The 24398-nt window shown below is 36.4% G+C and overlaps 1 protein-coding gene across 1 annotated transcript in view; it reads left to right on the plus strand.

The window, feature by feature from the left end:
• The window catches only part of Pcdh11x (protocadherin 11 X-linked), a 684984-nt gene extending 660702 nt beyond the window's left edge, over positions 1-24282 (plus strand). Inside the window, 1 exon segment of the mRNA NM_001271228.1 lies at positions 23636-24282. Coding sequence (NP_001258157.1) covers positions 23636-24282 — 647 coding nt within the window.
• Positions 24283-24398: the final 116 nt, after the last annotated feature.

The raw sequence follows: 24398 nt of genomic DNA on the forward strand, positions 1-24398 counted from the left end.
CACTTCTTTGCTTCATCCATCTTGTCTAATTGGGTGGCTGTATATGTATGGGCCACATGTGGGGCAGGCTCTGAATGGGTGTTCCTTCAGTCTCTGTTTTAATCTTTGCCTCTCCCTTCCCTGCCAAGGGTATTCTTTTTCCTCATTTAAAGAAGGAGAGAAGCATTCACATTTTGATCATCCGTCTTGAGTTTCGTTTGTTCTAGGGATCTAGGGTAATTCAAGCATTTGGGCTAATAAACACTTATCAATGAGTGCATACCATGTATGTCTTTCTGTGATTGGGTTAGCTCACTCAGGATGATATTTTCCAGTTCCAACCATTTGCCTACGAATTTCATAAACTCGTTGTTTTTGATAGCTGAGTAATATTCCATTGTGTAGATGTACCAAATTTTCTGTATCCATTCCTCTGTTGAAGGGCATCTGGGTTCTTTCCAGTTTCTGGCTATTATAAATAAGGCTGCGATGAACATAGTGGAGCACGTGTCTCTTTTAAATGTTGAGGCATCTTTTGGGTATATGCCCAAGAGAGGTATAGCTGGATCCTCAGGCAGTTCAATGTCCAATTTTCTGAGGAACCTCCAGACTGATTTCCAGAATGGTTTTACCAGTCTGCAATCCCACCAACAATGGAGGAGTGTTCCTCTTTCTCCACATCCTCGCCAGCATCTGCTGTCACCTGAGTTTTTGATCTTAGCCAATCGCACTGGTGTGAGGTGAAATCTCAGGGTTGTTTTGATTTGCATTTCCCTTATGACTAAAGATGTTGAACATTTCTTTAGGTGTTTCTCAGCCATTCGGCATTCCTCAGCTGTGAATTCTTTGTTTAGCTCTGAACCCCATTTTTTAATAGGGTTATTTGTTTCCCTGCGGTCTAACTTCTTGAGTTCTTTGTATATTTTGGATATAAGGCCTCTATCTGTTGTAGGATTGGTAAAGATCTTTTCCCAATCTGTTGGTTGCTGATTTGTCCTAACCACAGTGTCCTTTGCCTTACAGAAGCTTTGCAGTTTTATGAGATCCCATTTGTCGATTCTTGATCTTAGAGCATAAGCCATTGGTGTTTTGTTCAGGAAATTTTTTCCAGTGCCCATGTGTTCCAGATGCTTCCCTAGTTTTTCTTCTATTAGTTTGAGTGTGTCTGGTTTGATGTGGAGGTCCTTGATCCACTTTGACTTAAGCTTTGTACAGGGTGATAAGCATGGATCGATCTGCATTCTTCTACATGTTGCCCTCCAGTTGAACCAGCACCATTTGCTGAAAATGCTATCTTTTTTCCATTGGATGGTTTTGGCTACTTTGTCAAAAATCAAGTGACCATAGGTGTGTGGGTTCATTTCTGGGTCTTCAATTCTATTCCATTGGTCTATCTGTCTGTCTCTGTACCAATACCATGCAGTTTTTATCACTATTGCTCTGTAATACTGCTTGAGTTCAGGGATAGTGATTCCCCCTGAAGTCCTTTTATTGTTGAGGATAGCTTTAGCTATCCTGGGTTTTTTGTTATTCCAGATGAATTTGCAAATTGTTCTGTCTAACTCTTTGAAGAATTGGATTGGTATTTTGATGGGGATTGCATTGAATCTGTAGATTGCTTTTGGTAAAATGGCCATTTTGACTATATTAATCCTGCCAATCCATGAGCATGGGAGATCTTTCCATCTTCTGAGGTCTTCTTCAATTTCTTTCCTCAGTGTCTTGAAGTTCTTATTGTACAGATCTTTTACTTGCTTGGTTAAAGTCACACCGAGGTACTTTATATTATTTGGGTCTATTATGAAGGGTGTCGTTTCCCTAATTTCTTTCTCGGCTTGTTTCTCTTTTGTATAGAGGAAGGCAACTGATTTATTTGAGTTAATTTTATACCCAGCCACTTTGCTGAAGTTGTTTATCAGCTTTAGTAGTTCTCTGGTGGAACTTTTGGGATCACTTAAATATACTATCATGTCATCTGCAAATAGTGATATTTTGACCTCTTCTTTTCCAATCTGTATACCTTTGATCTCCTTTTGTTGTCTGATTGCTCTGGCTAGAACTTCAAGAACTATATTGAATAAGTAGAGAGAGTGGGCAGCCTTGTCTAGTCCCTGATTTTAGTGGGATTGCTTCAAGCTTCTCTCCATTTAGTTTAATGTTAGCAACTGGTTTGCTGTATATGGCTTTTACTATGTTTAGGTATGGGCCTTGAATTCCTATTCTTTCCAGGACTTTTATCATGAAGGGGTGTTGAATTTTGTCAAATGCTTTCTCAGCATCTAATGAAATGATCATGTGGTTCTGTTCTTTCAGTTTGTTTATATAATGGATCACGTTGATGGTTTTCCGTATATTAAACCATCCCTGCATGCCTGGGATGGAGCCTACTTGATCATGGTGGATGATTGTTTTGATGTGCTCTTGAATTCGGTTTGCCAGAATTTTATTGAGTATTTTTGCGTCGATATTCATAAGGGAAATTGGTCTGAAGTTCTCTTTCTTTGTTGTGTCTTTGTGTGGTTTAGCTATAAGAGTAATTGTGGCTTTGTAGAAGGAATTCGGTAGGGCTCCATCTGTTTCAATTTTGTGGAATAGTTTGGATAATATTGGTTTGAGGTCTTCTATGAAGGTTTGATAGAATTCTGCACTAAACCCGTCTGGACCTGGGCTCTTTTTGGTTGGGAGACCTTTAATGACTGCTTCTATTTCCTTAGGAGTTATGGGGTTGTTTAACTGGTTTATCTGTCCCTGATTTAACTTCGATACCTGGTATCTGTCTAGGAAATTGTCCATTTCCTGAAGATTTTCAAATTTTGTTGAGTATAGGTTTTTATAGTAAGATCTGATGATTTTTTGAATTTCCTCTGAATCTGTAGTTATGTCTCCCTTTTCATTTCTGATTTTGTTAATTTGGACGCACTCTCTGTGTCCTCTCCTTAGTCTGGCTAAGGGTTTATCTATCTTGTTGATTTTCTCAAAGAACCAAGTTTTTGTTCTGTTGATTCTTTCTATGGTCCTTTTTGTTTCTACTTGGTTGATTTCAGCTCTGAGTTTGATTATTTCCTGCCTTCTACTCCTCCTGGGTGTATTTGCTTCTTTTTTTTCTAGAGCTTTTAGGTGTGCTGTCAAGCTGCTGACATATGCTCTTTCCTGTTTCTTTCTGCAGGCACTCAGCGCTATGAGTTTTCCTCTTAGCACAGCTTTCATTGTGTCCCATAAGTTTGAGTATGTTGTATCTTCATTTTCATTAAATTCTAAAAAGTTTTTAATTTCTTTCTTTATTTCTTCCTTGACCAGGTTATCATTGAGTAGAGCATTGTTCAATTTCCAAGTATATGTGGGCATTCTTCCCTTATTGTTATTGAAGACCAGTTTTAGGCCGTGGTGGTCCGATAGCACGCATGGGATTATTTCTATCTTTCTGTACCTGTTGAGGCCCGTTTTTTGACCCATTATATGGTCAATTTTGGAGAAAGTTCCATGAGGAGCTGAGAAGAAGGTATATCCTTTTGCTTTAGGATAGAATGTTCTATAAATATCCGTTAAGTCCATTTGGCTCATGACTTCTCTTAGTCTGTCGACATCACTGTCTAATTTCTGTTTCCATGATCTGTCCATTGATGAGAGTGGGGTGTTGAAATCTCCCACTATTATTGTGTGAGGTCCAATGTGTGTTTTGAGCTTTAGTAAGGTTTCTTTTACGTATGTAGGTGCCCTTGTATTTGGGGCATAGATATTTAGGATTGAGAGTTCATCTTGGTGGATTTTTCCTTTGATGAATATGAAGTGTCCTTCCTTATCTTTTTTGATGACTTTTAGTTGGAAATTGATTTTATTTGATATTAGAATGGCTACTCCAGCTTGCTTCTTCTGACCATTTGCTTGGAAAGTTGTTTTCCAGCCTTTCACTCTCTGGTAGTGTCTGTCTTTGTCTCTGAGGTGTGTTTCCTGTAGGCAGCAGAATGCAGGGTCCTCGTTGTGTATCCAGTTTGTTAATCTATGTCTTTTTACTGGTGAGTTGAGGCCATTGATATTGAGAGATATTAAGTAATAGTGATTATTGTTTCCCTTTATATTCATATTTGGATGTGAGGTTATGTTTGTGTGCTTTCATTCTCTTTGTTTTGTTGCCAAGACGATTAGTTTCTTGCTTCTTCTAGGGTATAGCTTGCCTCCTTATGTTGGGCTTTACCATTTATTATCCTTTGTGGTACTGGATTTGTAGAAAGATATTGTGTAAATTTGGTTTTGTCATGGAATATCTTGGTTTCTCCATCAATGTTAATTGAGAGTTTTGCTGGATACAGTAACCTGGGCTGGCATTTGTGTTCTCTTAGGGTCTGCATGACATCAGTCCAGGATCTTCTGGCCTTCATAGTTTCTGGCGAGAAGTCTGGTGTGATTCTGATAGGTCTCCCTTTATATGTTACTTGACCTTTTTCCCTTACTGCTTTTAATATTCTTTCTTTATTTTGTGCGTTTGGTGTTTTGACAATTATGTGACGGGGGGTGTTTCTTTTCTGGTCCTATCTATTTGGAGTTCTGTAGGCCTCTTGTATGTCTATGGGTATCTCTTTTTTTAGGTTAGGGAAGTTTTCTTCTATGATTTTGTTGAAGATATTTACTGGTCCTTTGAGCTGGGAGTCTTCACTCTCTTCTATACCTATTATCCTTAGGTTTGATCTTCTCATTGAGTCCTGGATTTCCTGTATGTTTTGGACCAGTAGCTTTTTCCGCTTTGCATTATCTTTGACAGTTGAGTCAATGATTTCTATGGAATCTTCTGCTCCTGAGATTCTCTCTTCCATCTCTTGTATTCTGTTGGTGAAGCTTGTATCTACAGCTCCTTGTCTCTTCTTTTGGTTTTCGATATCCAGGGTTGTTTCCATGTGTTCTTTCTTGATTGCTTCTATTTCCATTTTTAATTCCTTCAACTGTTTGATTGTGTTTTCCTGGAATTCTTTCAGGGATTTTTGCGATTCCTTTCTGTAGGCTTCTACTTGTTTATTAATGTTTTCCTGTGTTTCCCTAAGTGTGTTCATGTCTTTCTTGAAGTCCTCCAGCATCATGATCAAATATGATTTTGAAACTAGATCTTGCTTTTCTGGTGTGTTTGGATATTCCATGTTTGTTTTGGTGGGAGAATTGGGCTCCGATGATGGCATGTAGTCTTGGTTTCTGTTGCTTGGGTTCCTGCACTTGCCTCTCGCCATCAGATTATCTCTAGTGTTACTTTGTTCTGCTATTTCTGACAGTGGCTAGACTGTCCTATAAGCCTGTGTGTCAGGAGTGCTGTAGACCTGTTTTCCTCTCTTTCAGTCAGTTATGGGGACAGTGTGTTCTGCTTTCGGGCATGTAGTTTTTCCTCTCTCCAGGTCTTCAGCTGTTCCTATGGGCCTGTGTCTTGAGTTCACCAGGCAGCTTTCTTGCAGCAGAAAATTTGGTCTTACCTGTGGTCCCGAGGCTCAGGTTCGCTCGTGGGGTGCTGCCCAGGGGCTCTCTGCAGCGGCAGCAACCAGGAAGACCTGTGCCGCCCCTTCCGGGAGCTTCAGTGCACCAGGGTTCCAGATGGTCTTTGGCTTTTTCCTCTGGAGTCCGAGATGTGTGTGCAGGGAGCAGTCTCTTCTGGTTTCCCAGGCTTGTCTGCCTCTCTGAAGGTTTAGCTCTCCCTCCCACGGGATTTGGGTGCAGAGAACTGTTTATCAGGTCTGTTTCTTTCAGGTTCCGGCGGTGTCTCAGGCAGGTGTCCTGCCACTCCTGGGCCCTCCCCCACGGGAGCCCAGAGGCCTTATACAGTTTCCACTTGGGCCAGGGATGTGGGCAGGGGTGAGCAGTGTTGGTGGTCTCTTCCGCTCTGCAGCCTCAGGAGTGCCCACCTGACCAGGCGGTTGGGTCTCTCTCTCACCGGGTCTGGGACTGTTTATTATATTTTAAGTATATCCTTACTTTTTGTAAAATAAAAGTTTTATTTTCATGATTTAAATTCACTTCTTCAAGATCCAGAAATATACAATAACATTATTACTTTCCTGATTATAGTAGAGAGCCAAGTTAATTAAGGTAGTTATTGGGGTTTCATGAGATGAGACAAAAAGATCCTCATCAAAATTTAGTTATACTTTTAAGATCTTATAGTTTAATCCACCATAAGAATCACACACACACACACACACGCACACACACACACACACACACACACACAGATGTATGACACACATACATATATAATAGTTGTCCTTGATAATTGACATGGACAAACAATAGAATTTATATAATTATAATGCATTTGTTGGCTGAATAAGATATTAAATCATTATTCCATATATTCTGAGTTACTAACATTTAAATTAATATTTTATTTTGATCAAACACCCAAGTCTACAACCATAAATTCCTTTTGTCAGCCATGACATGAAGATTAGCAGATGAAATGTATACCTACCAAAATATGTCTTCATAATTAAATCTCCAAATTGTCAGAAATAATAGGACCACATCACTATCACTGGATGTACTTTTGTTAAAATAATAAAATGTATTTAAGTGAAAATATGCCAGATTTCTGAGAACTGAGATTCCTACATTCCAGGTATCTGGCACTTCCTAGAGATTCCCCTCACATCACCCCTGCAAGGATCTATTCATTCTCCTGGCCTTCTATCCTGCTCTGCTATTTCTCCACACACTTAATTCTGATGACCTCATTCCTGCCCCCATCCTCTCTTCCACCCAATTTTCACTCTCCCTCTGTGTCCTATGAGTATGAGTATTTTATTTCCCCTTCTAAGTGAGATTTATTTTTCAAAGTATTAGAACTTAAAAGAATTACTATTAAGAATCTCACAAATATAAAAAAAAGTTTATAATGTTAGTTTATATTTACTCACAACTAATATGTCTTAATATTTTTCACTTTATAGAGAAATAGAGACTATTATTTCCTTCTTCAATTTTTATAATAGCTCCTTTAAACTCTCCTTTCAGTCATTGCATTTGGCTCTGTCTTCAACTGGGTAAATGTATCTTAACAATAATCTTAAATTAATTTGGAGACAGTGCCCAGCACTGATAATAATCATGGTGACCTATCTCTAGTGAGAATCCTTTTATCTTGGCTTAGAAACTTCATATATCTTCTATTTTATCTTGGTAATTCTACACCTATAAGCCAAACACTAATTCTGAAAAACATGCATTGCTGATCAAAGAATTGAACAGAACTTTTCTGCATAATATGACAGAGGAGAACTAAAATACATTTTAACAAATGACAGTATATTTGTCATTAATAATAAAATATTAATTTTAGTATGTTTGATGATAATATGTATTTTATTTACACCCAAGTCCTTAAATATTCAAAGACAATTAGTTAAAACACTAATAAATAAAATAAATATGTAAAAATTTCAAATAATCAAAACTGTCAGGTAACATTTAAAAGAAAATTTTAAAAGTGTAAAAACAAAATATTATTTAAAATGAACTATAACCATATGGGAAATTGAAATTTTTCATATGAAAAGGAAATATTAATTTGTCTAAGTCAGAAATGTTAATAACAAACATAGTTTCAAAATATATGAATGGAAACAGATATATCAGATAAACAGTAAAAGTGAATCTATTTTAAAAAGTAGAAAAATAGATTTTAAGGCACAGATATACTTAAGATAGCTAAAAATACATTAATAGTTATAAGAATGTTAAATCCAATGGAAGATATATGGATGAAGCATACCATAGTGCTTCAAAATAATAAAGTAGGTATAATAGAAATAAAGTGTTGAACAGATTATCTCATATATTGCAAGATAATTTTAATGTTTAAATTATTTGGATGTGAATGAGAAATCACAAAACCATACAATACAATCTACCATAGTGATCTAACTTGATACTAATATGCTGACCCAAATAGCTCTGAAATTCATGGGAATCTTTCTGGGGTCCATTTTTCTCATCAATTATGAAACACCATTAGTTTTACCACAACAAAATAATATTTTAATTTATTAAAAATAATGAAGATACATAGATTTCACAATTACTCTAAATAAATTATAAATCAAGTAAATCATAATGGCAAGAGGAAATTAAATGTTATATTTCAAAAAAGTAAACATTTAAATGTAAGATAATATCAAAGTGATTCACAATATGTGGAGAAAATATTAACACGTACATATTACAGCTAAGTATAGCTAGGTACAGAAAAATTCAATCTTTCAGTATGTATTATGCTCCTAAAGAGTGGAAATAATGTTTTAAGACTACTTTTAAGCTAATAAAATGTATTTCAAGTAATAATAAAGCAAGCACAATTGAAATAGAACAATTTTGAGCAATAATTTTTGAACACTGTAGAAATGTTAGTATATATAATGAAATACTTGGAAGACAGAGCTACATAAATCACAAGAAATCCCATAACCTGAATAGCTGTATTTTTCCATTAACAACATTTACCCAAAGAAAACTCTTCAGATATTGTCAGAGATGATTTTCAGCAAATACTTAAGAAAGGATTAACATGATAACTGAGGTTATTTTAAGATTAAAGGAAGAACTATATAACCCATTTATAGCACTACCTTTATTGTGAAACGAAGTTGGAAATTACATGAGTGAAAAGGGAAGGCCCAGTGTAGGAGGATGCTAGAGCAGTGAGGCAGGGAGTAGGTGGGTGGGTGGTATAGCACATGCTTAGAGGCAAAGGGGATGGAAGATGGGATGGGAGGCTTGCAGAGGGGAGACCAGGAATGGAGACAACTAAATAAATAAAATCCCCAATAAAAATTTAGATAGATATACTGAGAAAATTTGAAAAGTCAAAAATAAAGAAATAGAGATATTATCATTCATGAGTGCAGATCAAATAATAGACAAATTAGTAATAGAGTATTTCAAATGAAAGGGTATAATAAATAAAAAAATACTATGACATATATTACAAGAATTTATGGTTGTTTCATAATAAAAATATATAATCAAGACAAGAAGCCACTGAGAAGAACTCTTAAAAATTGTAAAAGGCTTGTTAAAGTGTAGCTCTTCACAATTGATCACATCTAGGGAAGGTGGTGAAGGACATAGTTTTCTCTAAGTTTCCAGCCACTTGGAGTTTGATCAAACACCAGAATATAAACAACACATGTTAGACTTGATATATTTCATTTTCTTTTTTCTTTTTCTTTTCATTTTTTGGGGAAGGTTCCAAGAGCATGGGGTAGACATGGAAGGACTGAGAAGTAAGAGTGATTGGGGTGCATAATGTGAAATTTTCAAACAATTAATGAAAATATTATGTTAGAAAAGTATCTTTCTGCTAAGGGCTGAGCAAAACACCTATAATAAAATACTCTTTAGTTTTAATACATTCTAATTAAATATACCTTTAGAAACAATTTCAGTTGTGGCTGGCAATATTTGACTAAGAGTAAGGACATTTCAGGAAAATTATTTCATTGATCCCAAAGTTATAAACTCATGCGTACTAAAAATAAACTTAAATATTTCTGCTAATACATAGTAATAATTCTCTCACTGAGAATCAGATGTGTTTCTCACATCTGTTTACATTACATTGATCATTTACTTTTGTTTACTTATGAAAAGAATTTTATTGTATAAATATGTACGTGTGTATCTCAAGGAGAGTATTATCTATTAGGATCACTCTTTTTGAAGACTTAAAAGTCAGATGGAGAAATTGCTTCTTATATTTTGAGTAAGTCAGTAAATGAATGAGATAATGAACAGAAGAAGCAAATATTGGCCCTGTGTTCTAGTATTAATTCCATATTTTCTAGATTGGTTTGTTCTTTTAAATAAAGAACCAGCAATGAAAACATTTATATGAATGTACCTTTTTATTCACCTGAGGTAATTCCCATCCAGGAGACTTACTATTGAATAGGCTCAACCATTCTAATTCTTTCTGAACTCTGGCTGGCTTTTCAACTCAGGGGTTTTGGCCTAAACTCCTCTCCAAGCTGACTGATACACTCTGGATTCTTTCAGCTTCTCACTGTATTTCTCTGGTTGTGCTTAAGATAACTCTGACAATTTATTCTAATCTTGTGGCTCCTTTTTCTCTGACTTCAACTGTCACTGCTGACACACACTGAATTGATGAAGTCCACTTCACTAGACTGCACTCACTCCAGTGACTTCCAAATGATTAATTCTCTCTGTATATGCTGTTCTTAAATAGATTCTCTTTCCTGTGCTATTCTCATGATAGATGGTGGAATCCTACCTCTGACTTATTTGTTCAAATCTCTCTCTCTCTGATTTGTCACTTTATCTGTCAGTTACATAGATGTCCCTAATGTTCAAACATGGCAGCTTCTTTCTGCAAAAATACTTTACCTTAAATGTATATACTAATGGTATATCTGTACTCTGGCTGGAGGGTATAAAGATATGTGATATATCTGCATTCCAGATGATCAAATAGAACTAGGTCTTAGTATGATCCCATTCCAGAGGATTAATTTAATCTTATACAAGAAAGGAATTACTATTTTTGTTAAATATATATTATCTTCAATTGTTGATTTGTTTGCTTTATCTTATCATATGTCATAACTTCCCTATGTTGTTTAGATTATCCTTGAACGCATGACCAACTTACCTTACCTTCTTGAATTCTTGATAAAAAAATGTAAAACACTATTCAGATATTACTTTTTTATTTTTCCTTTTCTGGTGTCAAGTTACAAATTTCTTCTTACGTAAGCAATATCTTCATCTCTCTTGATATCACATATATAGGAATACAAAACAGAGGAGGGTTGCAATTATTTCCTTTAATGCAAAGTCCAATTATTAGGTCATGTTCATAATCTAAACTAGCATTTTTATTTCACCAGGAAAATAAGTAGGATGATAAGAGGCTACTTGGTCTCACACAGTTCCCACCACATCTGAAACTTTTACCTTCATCTAATTGGAAATACAATTTTATTCTTTAGATAATATTGACTCATGATTTGTCAAATCATTGATTTCTTCCTCAATGATGTTGCTTAATCTCTGAAATCTATCTGAACATTCAAATAGGAAAACTTAGTTTTATGTTTAATTTGTCCTTTTATATATTATATGTTATATTTTTCATATATACATATGTTATATATGTTACATAACATATGTGTGTCTGTAATATATATGCTATATATTGTTACATTTTATATATTGTATATAATATATTATTATATTATGATACATATTATACTATACATTTGGATATCAGGTTCACCTCCCTTTCCTCACCCAGTACACTTCCCTTACCTCCCTTTCCTTCAGAAACACCCATATCCATCTTCCCTCACAAAAGACCAGGTATCCCAGAAGTATCTAAATAATACAACTTTTAAAATGAGTAAGAGACAATGGTGGCTAAAAAGGTAGTTTTGTCCTTAAGGATGCTTACTATATAAGCCTGAGAACTGAGATAAATAACTAAAATTGTGGCTTTCAAGATATAAGGGGAACATACATATACAGCCACCAAACTAGATAAGATGGATGAAGCAAAGAAGTGCAGGCTGACAGGAACCGAATGTAGATCTCTCCTGAGAGACACAGCCAGAATACAGCAAATACAAAGGCGAATGCCAGCAGCAAACCATTGAACTGAGAACAGGACCCCCATTGAAGGAATCAGAGAAAGGATTGAAAGAGCTGAAGGTGTTTGAGACCCCATATGAACAACACTGCCAACCAACTAGAGCTTCCAGGGACTAAGCCACTACCCAAAGACTATACATGAACTGACCCTGGCCTCCAACCTCACAGGTAGCAATGAATAGCCTAATAAGGGCACCAGTGGAAGGGGAAGCCCTTGGTCCTGACAAGACTGAACTCCCAGTGAACGTGATTGTTGGGGGAGAGGTCTGTAATGGGGGGAGGATGGGGAGTGGAACACCCATATAGAAGGTGAGGGGGAGTGGTTAGGGGGATGCTGGTCCGGAAACCGGGAAAGGGAATAACAATTGAAATGTAAGTAAAAAATACCCAAGTGAATAAAGATAAAAAAAAGATATAAGGGGAAAGAAACTTGTGCCAATTGTCTTCTGACATCTACATGCTCTGTGGTATGGTACTCACCTTAATAGTAAAGAAAATAAAACTACATAAACAAATTAATCAATAAAATTGAAGCCACGGGACTTTCTTAATGAGTATTGTTTATAGAACAACAATAAAATTGCCTAATGTGCTTAATAACTTAGGTGTGAATTACCTGATTATATAGGAAATACTGTTTTGAGCAATGGATACAGATATTGTGGTACATCGACACAATGGAGTACTACACAGCTATTAAAAAGGATTTCATGAAATTCATAGGCAAATGGATGGAACTAGAAAATATCATCCTGAGTGAGATAACCATTGAACTGAGAAAGGGGTCAGCATTAGAGGAATTAGAGAAAGGATTGAAAGAACTAAAGGAGTTTGCAACCCCATAAGACCAATAAAACCAACAAACCAGAGCTTCTAGGGACTAAACCACCATCCAAAGAATACACATGGACAGAACCATGGCTCCAACTTCATATGTAGCAGAACATGGCCTTGTTGGACACGAATGGGAGGAGAAGTCCTTGGACCCTCAGTATACAGTATAAGGGAATGTTAGAGTGGGGAGGCAGGAATGGTTGGGAGGATGGGTAAGGGAACACCCTTACAGAGGAAAGGGGATGGGGTGTTGGGGTATGGGATAGGGATCTTATGGACAGGAAAATGGGAAAGGGGATAACATTTGAAATGTAAATTAAAAAATCAAACAAATCTGATCATAATCTTAAAAAAAAAACAGCAGTATGATCCAGGAAGAACTGTAAATGTAACTTTTCCTGACTTTTAAACATTTATAATTACATAATTAAAAAATTTATTAGATATATTTCTTTACTTATATTTCAAATTGTATTCCCTTTCCCTGTTTCCTGTCCATAAGCTCACATCCCCACCACCTCCACCATATGGGTGTTCCCTCTATCCACCTCCCTTACCTCCCCCTCCAAAATTCTCCTGCACTGGGGGTCCAACCGGACCAAGGGCTTCCCCTTCCACTGGTGCCCCAACAAAACTACTCTTTGCTACATATGCAGTTGGAGCCTTGGGTCAGTCCATGTATAGTCTTTCATAATTTTTAAAGGAAATAAAATTTGTATCCTACATACTTTCCAAAAGAAAAAATAAAATACTGTTTTTTCTTGTTTTTCTTTTTGTATCATCCCTTTGGTTTTGGTTTATATATGTTTACCAGTCATGTTTAGTTATACCCTAGCTCTTTGGTGTATTCAGCATCCTGTTCCTGTCCATACAGATAATGTCAGGAGTCAGTTCCTTCTCCTGATGTGTGCCTCAAGTTAAATAAATCCTTCTTTAACTCTGCCCCCATGTTCTGCACATCCATTGTCCTAAAACATCTTACAGGAATGACAGACTGTAGGTGGACAGTTTTGTGGCTAGATTAGAGTCCAAATTTTTTTTCCTTTGCCTGTAAAGTACCCTCCTGCACTAAAGAGCTTAGAATATAGGCATGAAGGCTTCAATACCACACCAGCTCAACCTTTCTATGTTCAGTGAGCATGAACTTGATGTTGTTTGCCTTATAGAAGTTTGTCAGTTACATGAGTTTCCATTTATTAATTGCTGTATTAATTGTATTTTGTTCAGGAAGTTTTCTCCTGTACCAATACATCCATAGTCAATGCCTACTTTCCTTTCTATTATTCTTTGTGTGTCTGGTTTTCTGGTTATGTCTTTGAACTACTCTGACTTGAATTGTGAGGAAGGTAATAAATATGGTTGTATTTGCATTCTTCTACATGTGGACATCCAGATTGACCAGTTCTATTTGTTAAAGTTGCTTTCTCTCTTTTAGTGTGTGTTTCTGGCTTCTTTATCAAAAGTCATATGACCATAATTGGGTGAATTTATGTCTAGTTCTTCCACTCATTTCCAATTGATCAATGTATCTGCATGCCAATTCTACGCTGGCTTTACTATAAGAGCTAGGTAGTACACCTTGAAATCAGGATAATAATATCTTGGGGATTTCTTTTATTTTATTTTTCAAGATTAGTTTAGTTGTCATATTTTTTTGCTTTGTTGGTAAAAAATTGTCTTTTCATGGTCTGTAAGAATTGTATTGAAATTTTGATATGGACTGCTTGAATCTGTCTCTCACTGTTGGTAAGATGTTTAATATGTTTATCTCACTGGTCTGTGTGCATAGAAGATCCATCAAAAGATTCCATCTTTTATTTACTTCTTAAGTTTTTTCAAAAACATGATTTTTCTCCTGTGTTTGGTTAGGAGCTTTTTTTAAAAAAAAATTATGCCAGTCTTTTACTTGTTTAAGTGGAGTTATTCCAAGATACATTATTTGAGACTATTAGAGTGCTGAGAAAATGCCATTTTGTAGACTTAAGATGTTATACAAGTAGAAGAAATGTCTCACTGATAGTTATTAATAATGTGATTCATAATTAATATAAGGATAATGTTTTAAATGAATATTTTAGTGCAAAAATCATTAGTTTAATTTATTTCTTAGAATTACACTTCTTTCATCATTTTATTCTAACTTCTGTCTAATGTTATTACTATTAAGAATTTGCTGGAGATTGGCAAACATCACTTTGATTTAGAGCTCTTGAAAGAATAGAGTTCAGTTCCCAACTTTCATGGCAGGCAACTCACTTGTGAAATAACTTCAGGAAACTTAACATTCTCCTCTTGCCTTATGCCTTTTTTTCTTTTTTTTTTCTTTTTTTCGGAGCTGAGGACCAAACCCAGGGCCTTGCGCTTTCTAGGCAAGTGCTCTACCGCTGAGCTAAATCCCCAACCCCGCCTTATGCCTTTGTACACACAATATACACAGACACACAGACACACACACACACACACACACAAAGACAATCACACACACAGACGAGAGAGAGAGAGAGAGAGAGAGAGAGAGAGAGAGAGAGAGAGAGAGCGCAGATGGAAAGAAGGAGAGGAGAGAGGGAGAGCTGCAAATAATATATGTTAAAAAATATTTGCTTATGTTAGTCACCTTTCAATTCCTATAGCAAAATCCCATGCTAATTAACTTATAGACACATATTTATCTTATAAAATATTTTTGACATTCCATTCCATAGTCCAACTGCTTCATGGCTATCATATCTGTGTAAGGTAGCATGTAATTTTGCAAAATATTTGATATAGGAATCTAGTTTTCTTATAACTGAAAAATGAAAGGTGAGAGAGGGGAAGAAACAATGAAGGTAAGGCTAGAGCTCATAACGATATGGTATTAGACCACTCAGATATCAATATTATAGCTGAAACTTGATCTTTTTAGCACTAAATAAACTATTTTATTTAGGGATTGTGTTACATATGACTATTGTTCAATGTAACAATTCAATTTAAAGTAAATTGTAGTGCTATGTGTTGATTATAAGGGCTGCTTTAAAATAAACATTTTCTACATACAGAAAGCCAGTTAGACCAGCATGATTTATTGAAGATGCTTTCTTTTTTCCATTGTCATTTTTGCCTTCTTTGTCAAAGATCAAGTGTATTTAAGTATGTGGTTTTATTTCTGGGTCTTTAGTTGTATTCCTTTGATCAACCTGTCCATATCTGTAACTGGATGTCTATATGTAGAAAAATAAAAATAGACCTATATTTGTCACCTTTCACAAAGCTCAGATCAAAGTGGATCAGGAGCCTCAACATAAAACCAGATATGCTGAATCTAATAGAAGAGAAAATGGGAAAGAATCTTGAACTTATGGGCATAGGTGGAAATTTCCTAAACAGAACTCCAATGGCTCAGGCTCTAAGATCAAGAATTTATAAATGGGACCTCATGAAACTGGAAAGCTGATGTAAGGCAAAGGACATAGTCAATAAGACAAATCAGTAACCTATGGATTGGGAAAAATCTTCACTAACCCCATATCCGATAAAGGGCTTATAACCAAAATATATAAAGAACTTAAGAAACTAACCACAAAAAAAAATCAAAAACTAGAACATATAATTAAACAAAGAATTCATAATTAAGGAATCTTGATTAGGCTTAGAAGTACGTAAGGAAATGTTCAAAGTTCTTAGTTATTAGAGAAATGCAAATTAAAACAACCCAGAGATTCTACCTTACACAAATCAGAATGGCTAAGATTAAAACCTCAGGTGACAACACATGTTGGCATGGATGTGGAATGGTCCTCTATTGCTGGTGGGATTGAAGATCATGAGGTACAAGTACTCTGGGATTCAATTTGGGGGTTCCTCAGACAATGGGAAATAGTTCTTCCTGAAGACTCAGCAATACCATTCTTGGGAATATACTCAAAAGACACCCCACTATGCCACATGGGCAAATGTACTACTATGTTCATAGTGACCTTGTTTGTGATAGTCAGAAGCTGGAAATGACCCAGATGTCCTACTACAGAAGAATGGATACAGAAAATGTGGTTCATTTACACAATAGAATACTATTTAGATATTAAGAGCGAGGATATCGTGAGGTTTGCAGTACATGGAACTAGAAAATATCATCCTGAGTGATATAACTCAGACCCAAAAGGACATGGATGATATATCCTCACTAATAAGTGGACATTAGTCCAAAAAAAGTACAGAATATCCAAGATACAGTCCACAGAACTCAAAAAGTACAATAAGCTAAAGGACCTAAGTGAGGATGCCTAAGTCCTACTTTGGAGGGAGAAGAAAGCAAAAACAAGGGGGGAGGGAGGGACCTGGAAGGAAAGAGCAAGGGGGGAGAGGGCAGACATGATCTAGTATTGGAGAAAAAGACTGAAGCCCTGGGGGGCAGCAGAAAGAATGGAAACAGGCGACCTGGGGAGGTAGGAGATTGGGAGGAATCTCTAGAATGTACCAGAGGCTGACCTAGGAGGTGAAAGAATCTTAGGACTCAAAGAGGGGACCCTATATGAAGTTGCCTACAGTAGGTAGAGGGAACTTGTAGAGCCCACCTCTAGAAGAAAGACAGGGCATCAAGTGAGGGATGCAGTTGCTTTCCCACAGTCAAAACTCTGACTCATAATTGTTCCTGTCTGAAAGAACAGCAGGGATGGAAATGGAAAAAAGTCTGAGGAAAAGAAGGTCCACTGACAGGCCCAAAGGGTGGTCCAGCTCAAGGGGTGGCCCTAAGGCCTGACACCATTACTGAGGCTATGGAACACTCACAGAAAGGGAACTATCATGGCTGCCCTCCAAAAGAGCCAATAAGCAGCTGAGGGAGTCAGATGCAGATATTTGTACCCAACTAATGAACAGAGCTGCTGACCCTTCTGTTTGAATTATGAGAAAACTCGAGCAAGCTGAGGAGGGAGATTCTGTAAGAGGACAGCATTCTCAATTAACATGGACCCCCAAGGTCGTTCAGACATCGATCACCAACCAGGCATCGTACAACAGCTGAGATGAGGCCCTGAACACATATACAGTAGAGGACTTCTAGGTCTGCATTCAATCAGAGAAGATGTACCTAACCCTCAAGAGACTGGAGGCCTCAGGGTGTTCAGAGGTCTGGTTGGGTAGGTGGGGTAGGGATATCCTCGGCAAGGTGGGGGGCGGGGGGTTCATGGGGTGGGATGTGGAACAGTCAGAGGTTGGACCAGGAAGGGAATAAAATCTGGAGTTTACAAAGGAAGGAAGGAAGGAAGGAAAGGAAAGGAAAAGAAAAGAAAAGAAAAGAAAAGAAAAGAAAAGAAAAGAAAAGAAAAAAAGAAGAAACCTTTTCTTGATGACTGAACTTGTTTTCTAGATATTTGAGAAATCTTATTGCAAAATAGCACCACTCTTGACATTGAGTTCAGTGAATCTTTAGCTGTGTGGGTTAATTTGTTATATATAAATCAAATTAATCATTACACATATTATATGCACCATTAATAACTAATTTTTGAATCACACAATCTAAAGAGACTGAAATATGGTTTGAGTATTTTAAAATCCTCTACTATTCAATTGTACCATAATTAATCAAGTTCTGTTGTGTTGATGCAAAGGTGAACTCCATATTTCTTAGATATTGTCTTAGAAAAGTAAAATGAATACTTAAAAACTGGATTTTTGTCAAAATTATAGTATTATAACCTGACGTTTCTCTAAAACACAATATTGAAGCATTCATTTGTGCAATAGGGATATCTCAGGAAGAACAAGAGAAAGAAGGATGAGAAGAAATTTTAAAAATACATCTCATTCTTATTCATGAGATTTCTGCTTTAAACATTAAATAATCTCTACAAGACCCCTATTATGTGAGGTTTGCTATCAGAGCAAACAGCTGTATTAAGTAAAACAGTTTAGCATGAACTATCCATAAAATAAACACTTAATTCTGTTTTCAGATGCCACTAGAATGGTTACAGGACCTATGTTTGTCCACAGACTCATGGAGGATAAAGGATCATAGGAAACATTCTAAACACATTTAATCAGATCTAAAAATTTGACATCAGAATTTTAAAGGAATGGGATTTTCCAATCTGTTTCTTGAAAGACATGTTCTATATAAGCAAGTTAAATATAAATATGAGTTAGAAGATGGTTCTTATAAAGCAATTTAAAATTTATGTAAGTAATTAGTATTTAGAATGGAAGAGAGGTATTGTTCGGGTGAAAGCACATTTCCTTTTTGAGCCAAAACAGAAGAATTACATTTTGACAGTAACCGTCATTGTATTGTGTTATGGTATGTTTCGATATGCTGTCAATTTTCTCACTAATACTCCACAACTAAAGATGACATCAGTTCATTTATAAATTGTTTTTTTTTCTAGGAGAATATTGAAGTAAACTTCTCTAAATGTATTCATTGTGGTTTTCTATTTTTATTTTCCTGATGCATACTTTTTGACTCCTAACCATATTGCACTTGTGCAATTTTGCCATAACATTTGGTCATAATTTTACCTATAACTTTGGTTGGAGTTTTTTATTCAATATAATGAAATGCTCTTCTATACCAATAAACCATAATTTTCCTACAGAAAATTACTGTGATATCCACTGGGTATTTGGATGTTGTAGGAGGAAAATATATTTTCCTTGGGGGAATGTTCACTTCATCAATGTTAAGTGTTATTAATGAGTTGCAAAATCCCTCTGAGGAGGTTGTTTTAAATGTAATTAATTTAAACCCCACCAATTTGTAAAGCACATTATTTCGAAGTTGTTTGGAGTTAATCTGTGTCAGTCCCTCAACTCCTCATAGGGAAACAGATTGTAAGACTAATTAAATGATATCAATAATATTACAAGAGACTGCAGCGTTAATTAAGGAAAATATATTTCAGCAACATCAATTCACACAGAAGTACATAGAAAGTTAACTATATTTCTGTTTGGCTTATTTGTTTGAAAGGAATTAACATAGAGTCATTTTAAATAGTACAATAAATCAATTACTAAATTTATTATCAAACTTATTTTAGCTAAGATTAGAATTTTCATCCACACATTCTGAATTATCAGGTTTATGTACATTTAACTAAAAATAATTTATGTAATTTAAAAAGATATACATGTGTTACGGAAACTCTCCGTCAAATTGAGTGTAAAAAGGATATTTAGTAACTATATACTATGATTTACATATAGAAGATAAGTAATAGTTTTCAAAATCTTTGTTTTCTAAATATGCTAATATCTAATAGATAAATGAAAAAATATTAGGGAAAACCACACAAATAAGTTTTAAGTTTAAAAAGATATTAGTTTTAAATTGAAAAATTAAAATTACTTACCACTGATGTCTATTTTTATTCATAATGGATTGTTTGAAGCTATATAAACAGGGAAAATATTTTATTACTGAATAAGGAAATTTTTAGATTTTATTAATTTAAAAATGTTGTAATATTAAATTAAAATACATCAACATCACATTTCTCATCTTTAATTCCTTTACATCTTTCCAAGTCCACTGTCTCCAGATCTGTCCATATCCACGGCACTCTACTCACAAATTGATAGCCAAAATACACCAAAATGCAAAAAATAAGGAAAGAATATTAAAAGCAGTAAGAGGAAAAGTTAAGTAACATATAAAGGCAGACCTAGCAGAATTACACCAAACTTCGCACCAGAGACTATGAAAGCCAGAAGATCCTAGGCAGATGTCATACAGACACTAAGAGAACACAAATGAAAGCCCAGGCTACTATAGCCAGCAAAACTCTCAATTACAATAGTTGGAGAAACCAAAATATTCCATGGAAAACCAAATTTATATAATATCTTTCTACAAATACAGCCCAACAAAAGGTAATAAATGGAGAACTACAACACAAGGAGGGAAACTGCACCCTCGTAGAAGCAAGAAAGTAATTTCCTTGCAATGAAACCAAAAGAAGAGAGACACACAAACATAATTCTACCTCTATCAACAAAAATAACAGGAAACAACAATCACTACTCCTTAACATATCTTAACATCAATTGAGTCAATTTCCCAATAAAAAGACACATACTAACAAACAGGATACCAAAAGAGGACACAGCATTTTGCTGCATATTGAAAACACACCTCAGTGACAAAGATAGACACTACCTCAGAGGAAAAGGTTCAAAAACAATTCTTCAAGAAAATAGTCCCAAGAAACCAGTTGGAATAGCAATTTTAAAATCGAATAAAATCGACTTTTAACCAGTAGTTATCAAAAAAGATAAGAAGGACCCTTCATATCCATCAAAGGAAAAATTCACCAAGATGAACTATGAAACTGGGGTATCTATGCTCCAAATGCAAGGGTACCTGTAATTATAAAAGAAACCTAACTAAAGCACAAAGCATACATTGCACCTCACATAATATTGGGAGTTTTCAACATCCTACTCTCATCAGTGGAGAGATTATGGAAACAGAAACTAAACAGAGACATAGAAAAACTAACAGAAGTTAGTTCCACACATATGGTAACTTGATCTTTGACAAAGGAGCTAAACCATCCAATGGAAAAGGGATAGCGTTTTCAACTAAAGGTACTGGTTCATCTTGGATCAGCATGTAGGAGAATGCAAATCGACCCATTCTTATCACCCTGTACAAAGCGTAGGTCCAAGTGGATCACTGACCTCCATATCAAACCAGATACACTCGAACTAATAGAAGAAATGTGGGGAAGCATCTCGAACACATGGGCACTGCAGAAAATTTCCTGAACAAAACACCAATGGCTTATTCTCTAAGATCAAGAATCCACAAATGGGACCTCATAAAACTGCAAAGCTTCTGTATGATAAAGGACAGTGTTATTAGAACAAAACAGCAGCCAACATATTGGGAAAAGATCTTTACCAACCCTACATCTGATAGAGGGTAGTATCCAATATATAGAAAGAACTCATGAAGTTAGAGTCCAGAGAGCCAAATAACCCTATTAAAAAATGCGGTACACATCTAAACAAAGAATGCTCATCTGAGGAATATCAAATGGCTGAGAAGTTCCTAAAAAAATGTTCAAGATCCCTAGTCATCAGGGAAATGCAAATCAAAACAACCCTGAGATTCTACCTCATATCAGTCAGAATGGCTAAGATCAAAACTCAGGTGACAACAGATGCTGGTAAGGATGGGAATAAAGAGGAACACTCCTCCATTGTTGGTGGGACTGCAAGCAGGTACAACCACTCTGGAAATCATTGCACTGCCTGAGGACCCAGCTATACCATTCCTTGGAATATACACAAATGATGCTCTAACATACAACAAAGATACATGTTCCACTATGTTCATAGCAGCCTTATTTATAATAGCCAGATGCTGGAAAGAACCCAGATGCCCTTCAACAAAGGAATAGATACAGAAAATATGGTACATTACACAATGCAGTACTACTCAGTTATCAAAAACTTTGACTTCATGAGATTCATAGGCAAATGGATGGAACTAGAAAGTGTCATTCTGAGTGAGGTAACCCAGTCACAAAACAACCACACATGGCATAAACTCACTGATAAGTGGATATTAGCCTAAACTCAAATTACCTGATACAATCCACAGACGACATGAATCTCAATAAGGATGACACAAAGTGCAGATGCTTCTGTCCTTCTTAAAGGGGAGACCAAAAATATTCATAGGAGGAATTATAGAGACAAAGTTTGGAGCAGAGATTGAAGGAATGGCCATTCAGAGCCTGTCCCACCTGGTAATTCGATCTATATATAGTCACCAAAACTATACAATTTTGATGAAGTCAAGAAGTGCATGCTGACAGGAGCCTGATACATCTGTCTTCTGAAAGGCTTAGACAGAGTGTGACAAATGCAGAGGCACATGTTATCAGCAAACAATTGAACTAAGAATGGGGTCCCAGTTGGAAGAATTAGAGAAAGGATTGAAGGAGCTTAAGGGGCTTGCATCCCGATATTAACAACAATACCAACAACCAGAGCTCCCAGAACTAAATAACTCCCCTAAGACTACACATGGAGTGGGAAATGGCTGCAGTTGCATGTGTAGGAGAGGATGGCCTTGTTGGGCTCCAATGGTAGGAGAAGCCCTTGATCCTGACAAGGCTGGACAACCCCCACCCCCAGCATAGGGTAGCATCAGGACATGGAGGTGGGAGGGGGGCATGGTTGGGGAGGGGGAACACCCTGATACAAGAAGGGAAATGGGAGGAGATAGGTGGCTTATGGACGGGAAACGAGAAAAGGGAATAATGCTTGAAATGTAAATTTAAAATATCCAATAAAAAAAGAAAGTTAAAATATGACAAAGTATAAGTTTTCAAAGAATATGTATATTGCCTCCAGTACTATTTCACTAGAACTATTTTGAATTAGAGCCAGATAGGAATTAAATATAAAGCATTTGTTGCTACTTGGTGAACACTCATTGCTATTTCTATATTTATATACAATAAACCTCATTCTTTTGGGGGGGCTAGAGAGATGGCTTAGTGGTTAAGAGCACTGACTGCTCTTCCAGAGGTCCTGAGTTCAATTCCCAGCAACCACATGGTAGCTCATAACCATCTGTAATGGGATGTGATGTCTTCTTCTGGTGCGAACGAAGACAGTTACGGTGTACTTACAATAAACTTCATTCTTTATATTCCCATACACTTTGAAAATTGTTTCATGCATCTTAAAATAGGTATAGCATCAGTAATAGAGTTTCTTTCTGCTGCCTCTGTTAGTCTAGACTTCCTTCATTGCCAAAGCATGGAAAGCATCGATCAGTTTATCATTCCTATAACTTTAGCATTTGCATAAGGATATGTTATTCAACCTGCATATGTTATGGACTGCCAATCCCATCTTTTATCACTTTAAACTTCACCCATATACTTTTATTTTTTCCTATTGGGATTTCTCATCCATTGTGTATATACATTGATAGTCTGCAAATATTTTCATTCTGTTTTTTATCTTTTCATTTCTTACAGTTGCTTGTCTCCACCCATTTATCCCCTCCCTGCTCTTTATGTGACTTTAGAAATATTTGCTGATAACTGGGTATTAATTATAAAGCGACTGGAAGCCTCCAATATTTTTAAACAGACTGCCAACTTTTCAATTAGATATGACTTATTTTATGTAGATGACAATAAATTATTTCGTTTTGTTTTCTTTACCCTGACAGCTGCAGAAATAACAGTGCAGCCAACTGTGGAAGAAGCCTCTGACACCTGCACTCAAGAATGCCTCATCCTGGGCCACTCTGACTCCTGCTGGATGCCAGCTTCGCTGACCAATCCTACTCCTTCACAGATAAAGACTTCTGCTATCTGCCACAGTCCACCCAGGACCCATTCATCAGTTCGTCGCTGCAGCCCTCCAGTGACACAGACTGTTGCTATCTGCCACAGTCCTCCTGTGACCCAGGCTATTGCCCTGTGCCACAGCCCTCCACCAGTACAGGCTACCGTACTCCGTCATAGCTCACCACCAGCACAGGCCTCTGCAGTCTGCTACAGCCCAACTCTGGTACAGGCTGTGGTAATTCACCGCAGTCCTCCTCTGCCACAGGCTGCCACACTCCGTCACACTCAGGCACAACCACCAATGGGTTTACAGCAAGGATGGGTGCAGGGTGCAGGAGCAGATGGAACACATCCTATTGATCAGGGAGTACAGGGTAGTACGAGAGCTCAGTTTTACACCATGGCTGAAAGACTTCATCCAGATGATGACTCAATTAAAGTCATTCCTTTGACCACCTTTACTTCAGGTAAACAGGCCAGAGCCTCAAGAGGTGATTCTCCCATCATGGAGGAACATCCCTTGTAATGCCTGTTTGGAAACTTCACAGTTTGAACAAGATGTATATATACTCAAAGATTACCATTCAATTTTAATGAATATTCCAAATTAAGAGACTTGTAAATAACTGTGTAAATAGAAAC

This window comes from Rattus norvegicus, chromosome X (assembly GCF_021556685.1).
Source record: "Rattus norvegicus strain SHRSP/BbbUtx chromosome X, alternate assembly SHRSP_T2T, whole genome shotgun sequence".
Lineage (NCBI taxonomy): Eukaryota > Metazoa > Chordata > Mammalia > Rodentia > Muridae > Rattus > Rattus norvegicus.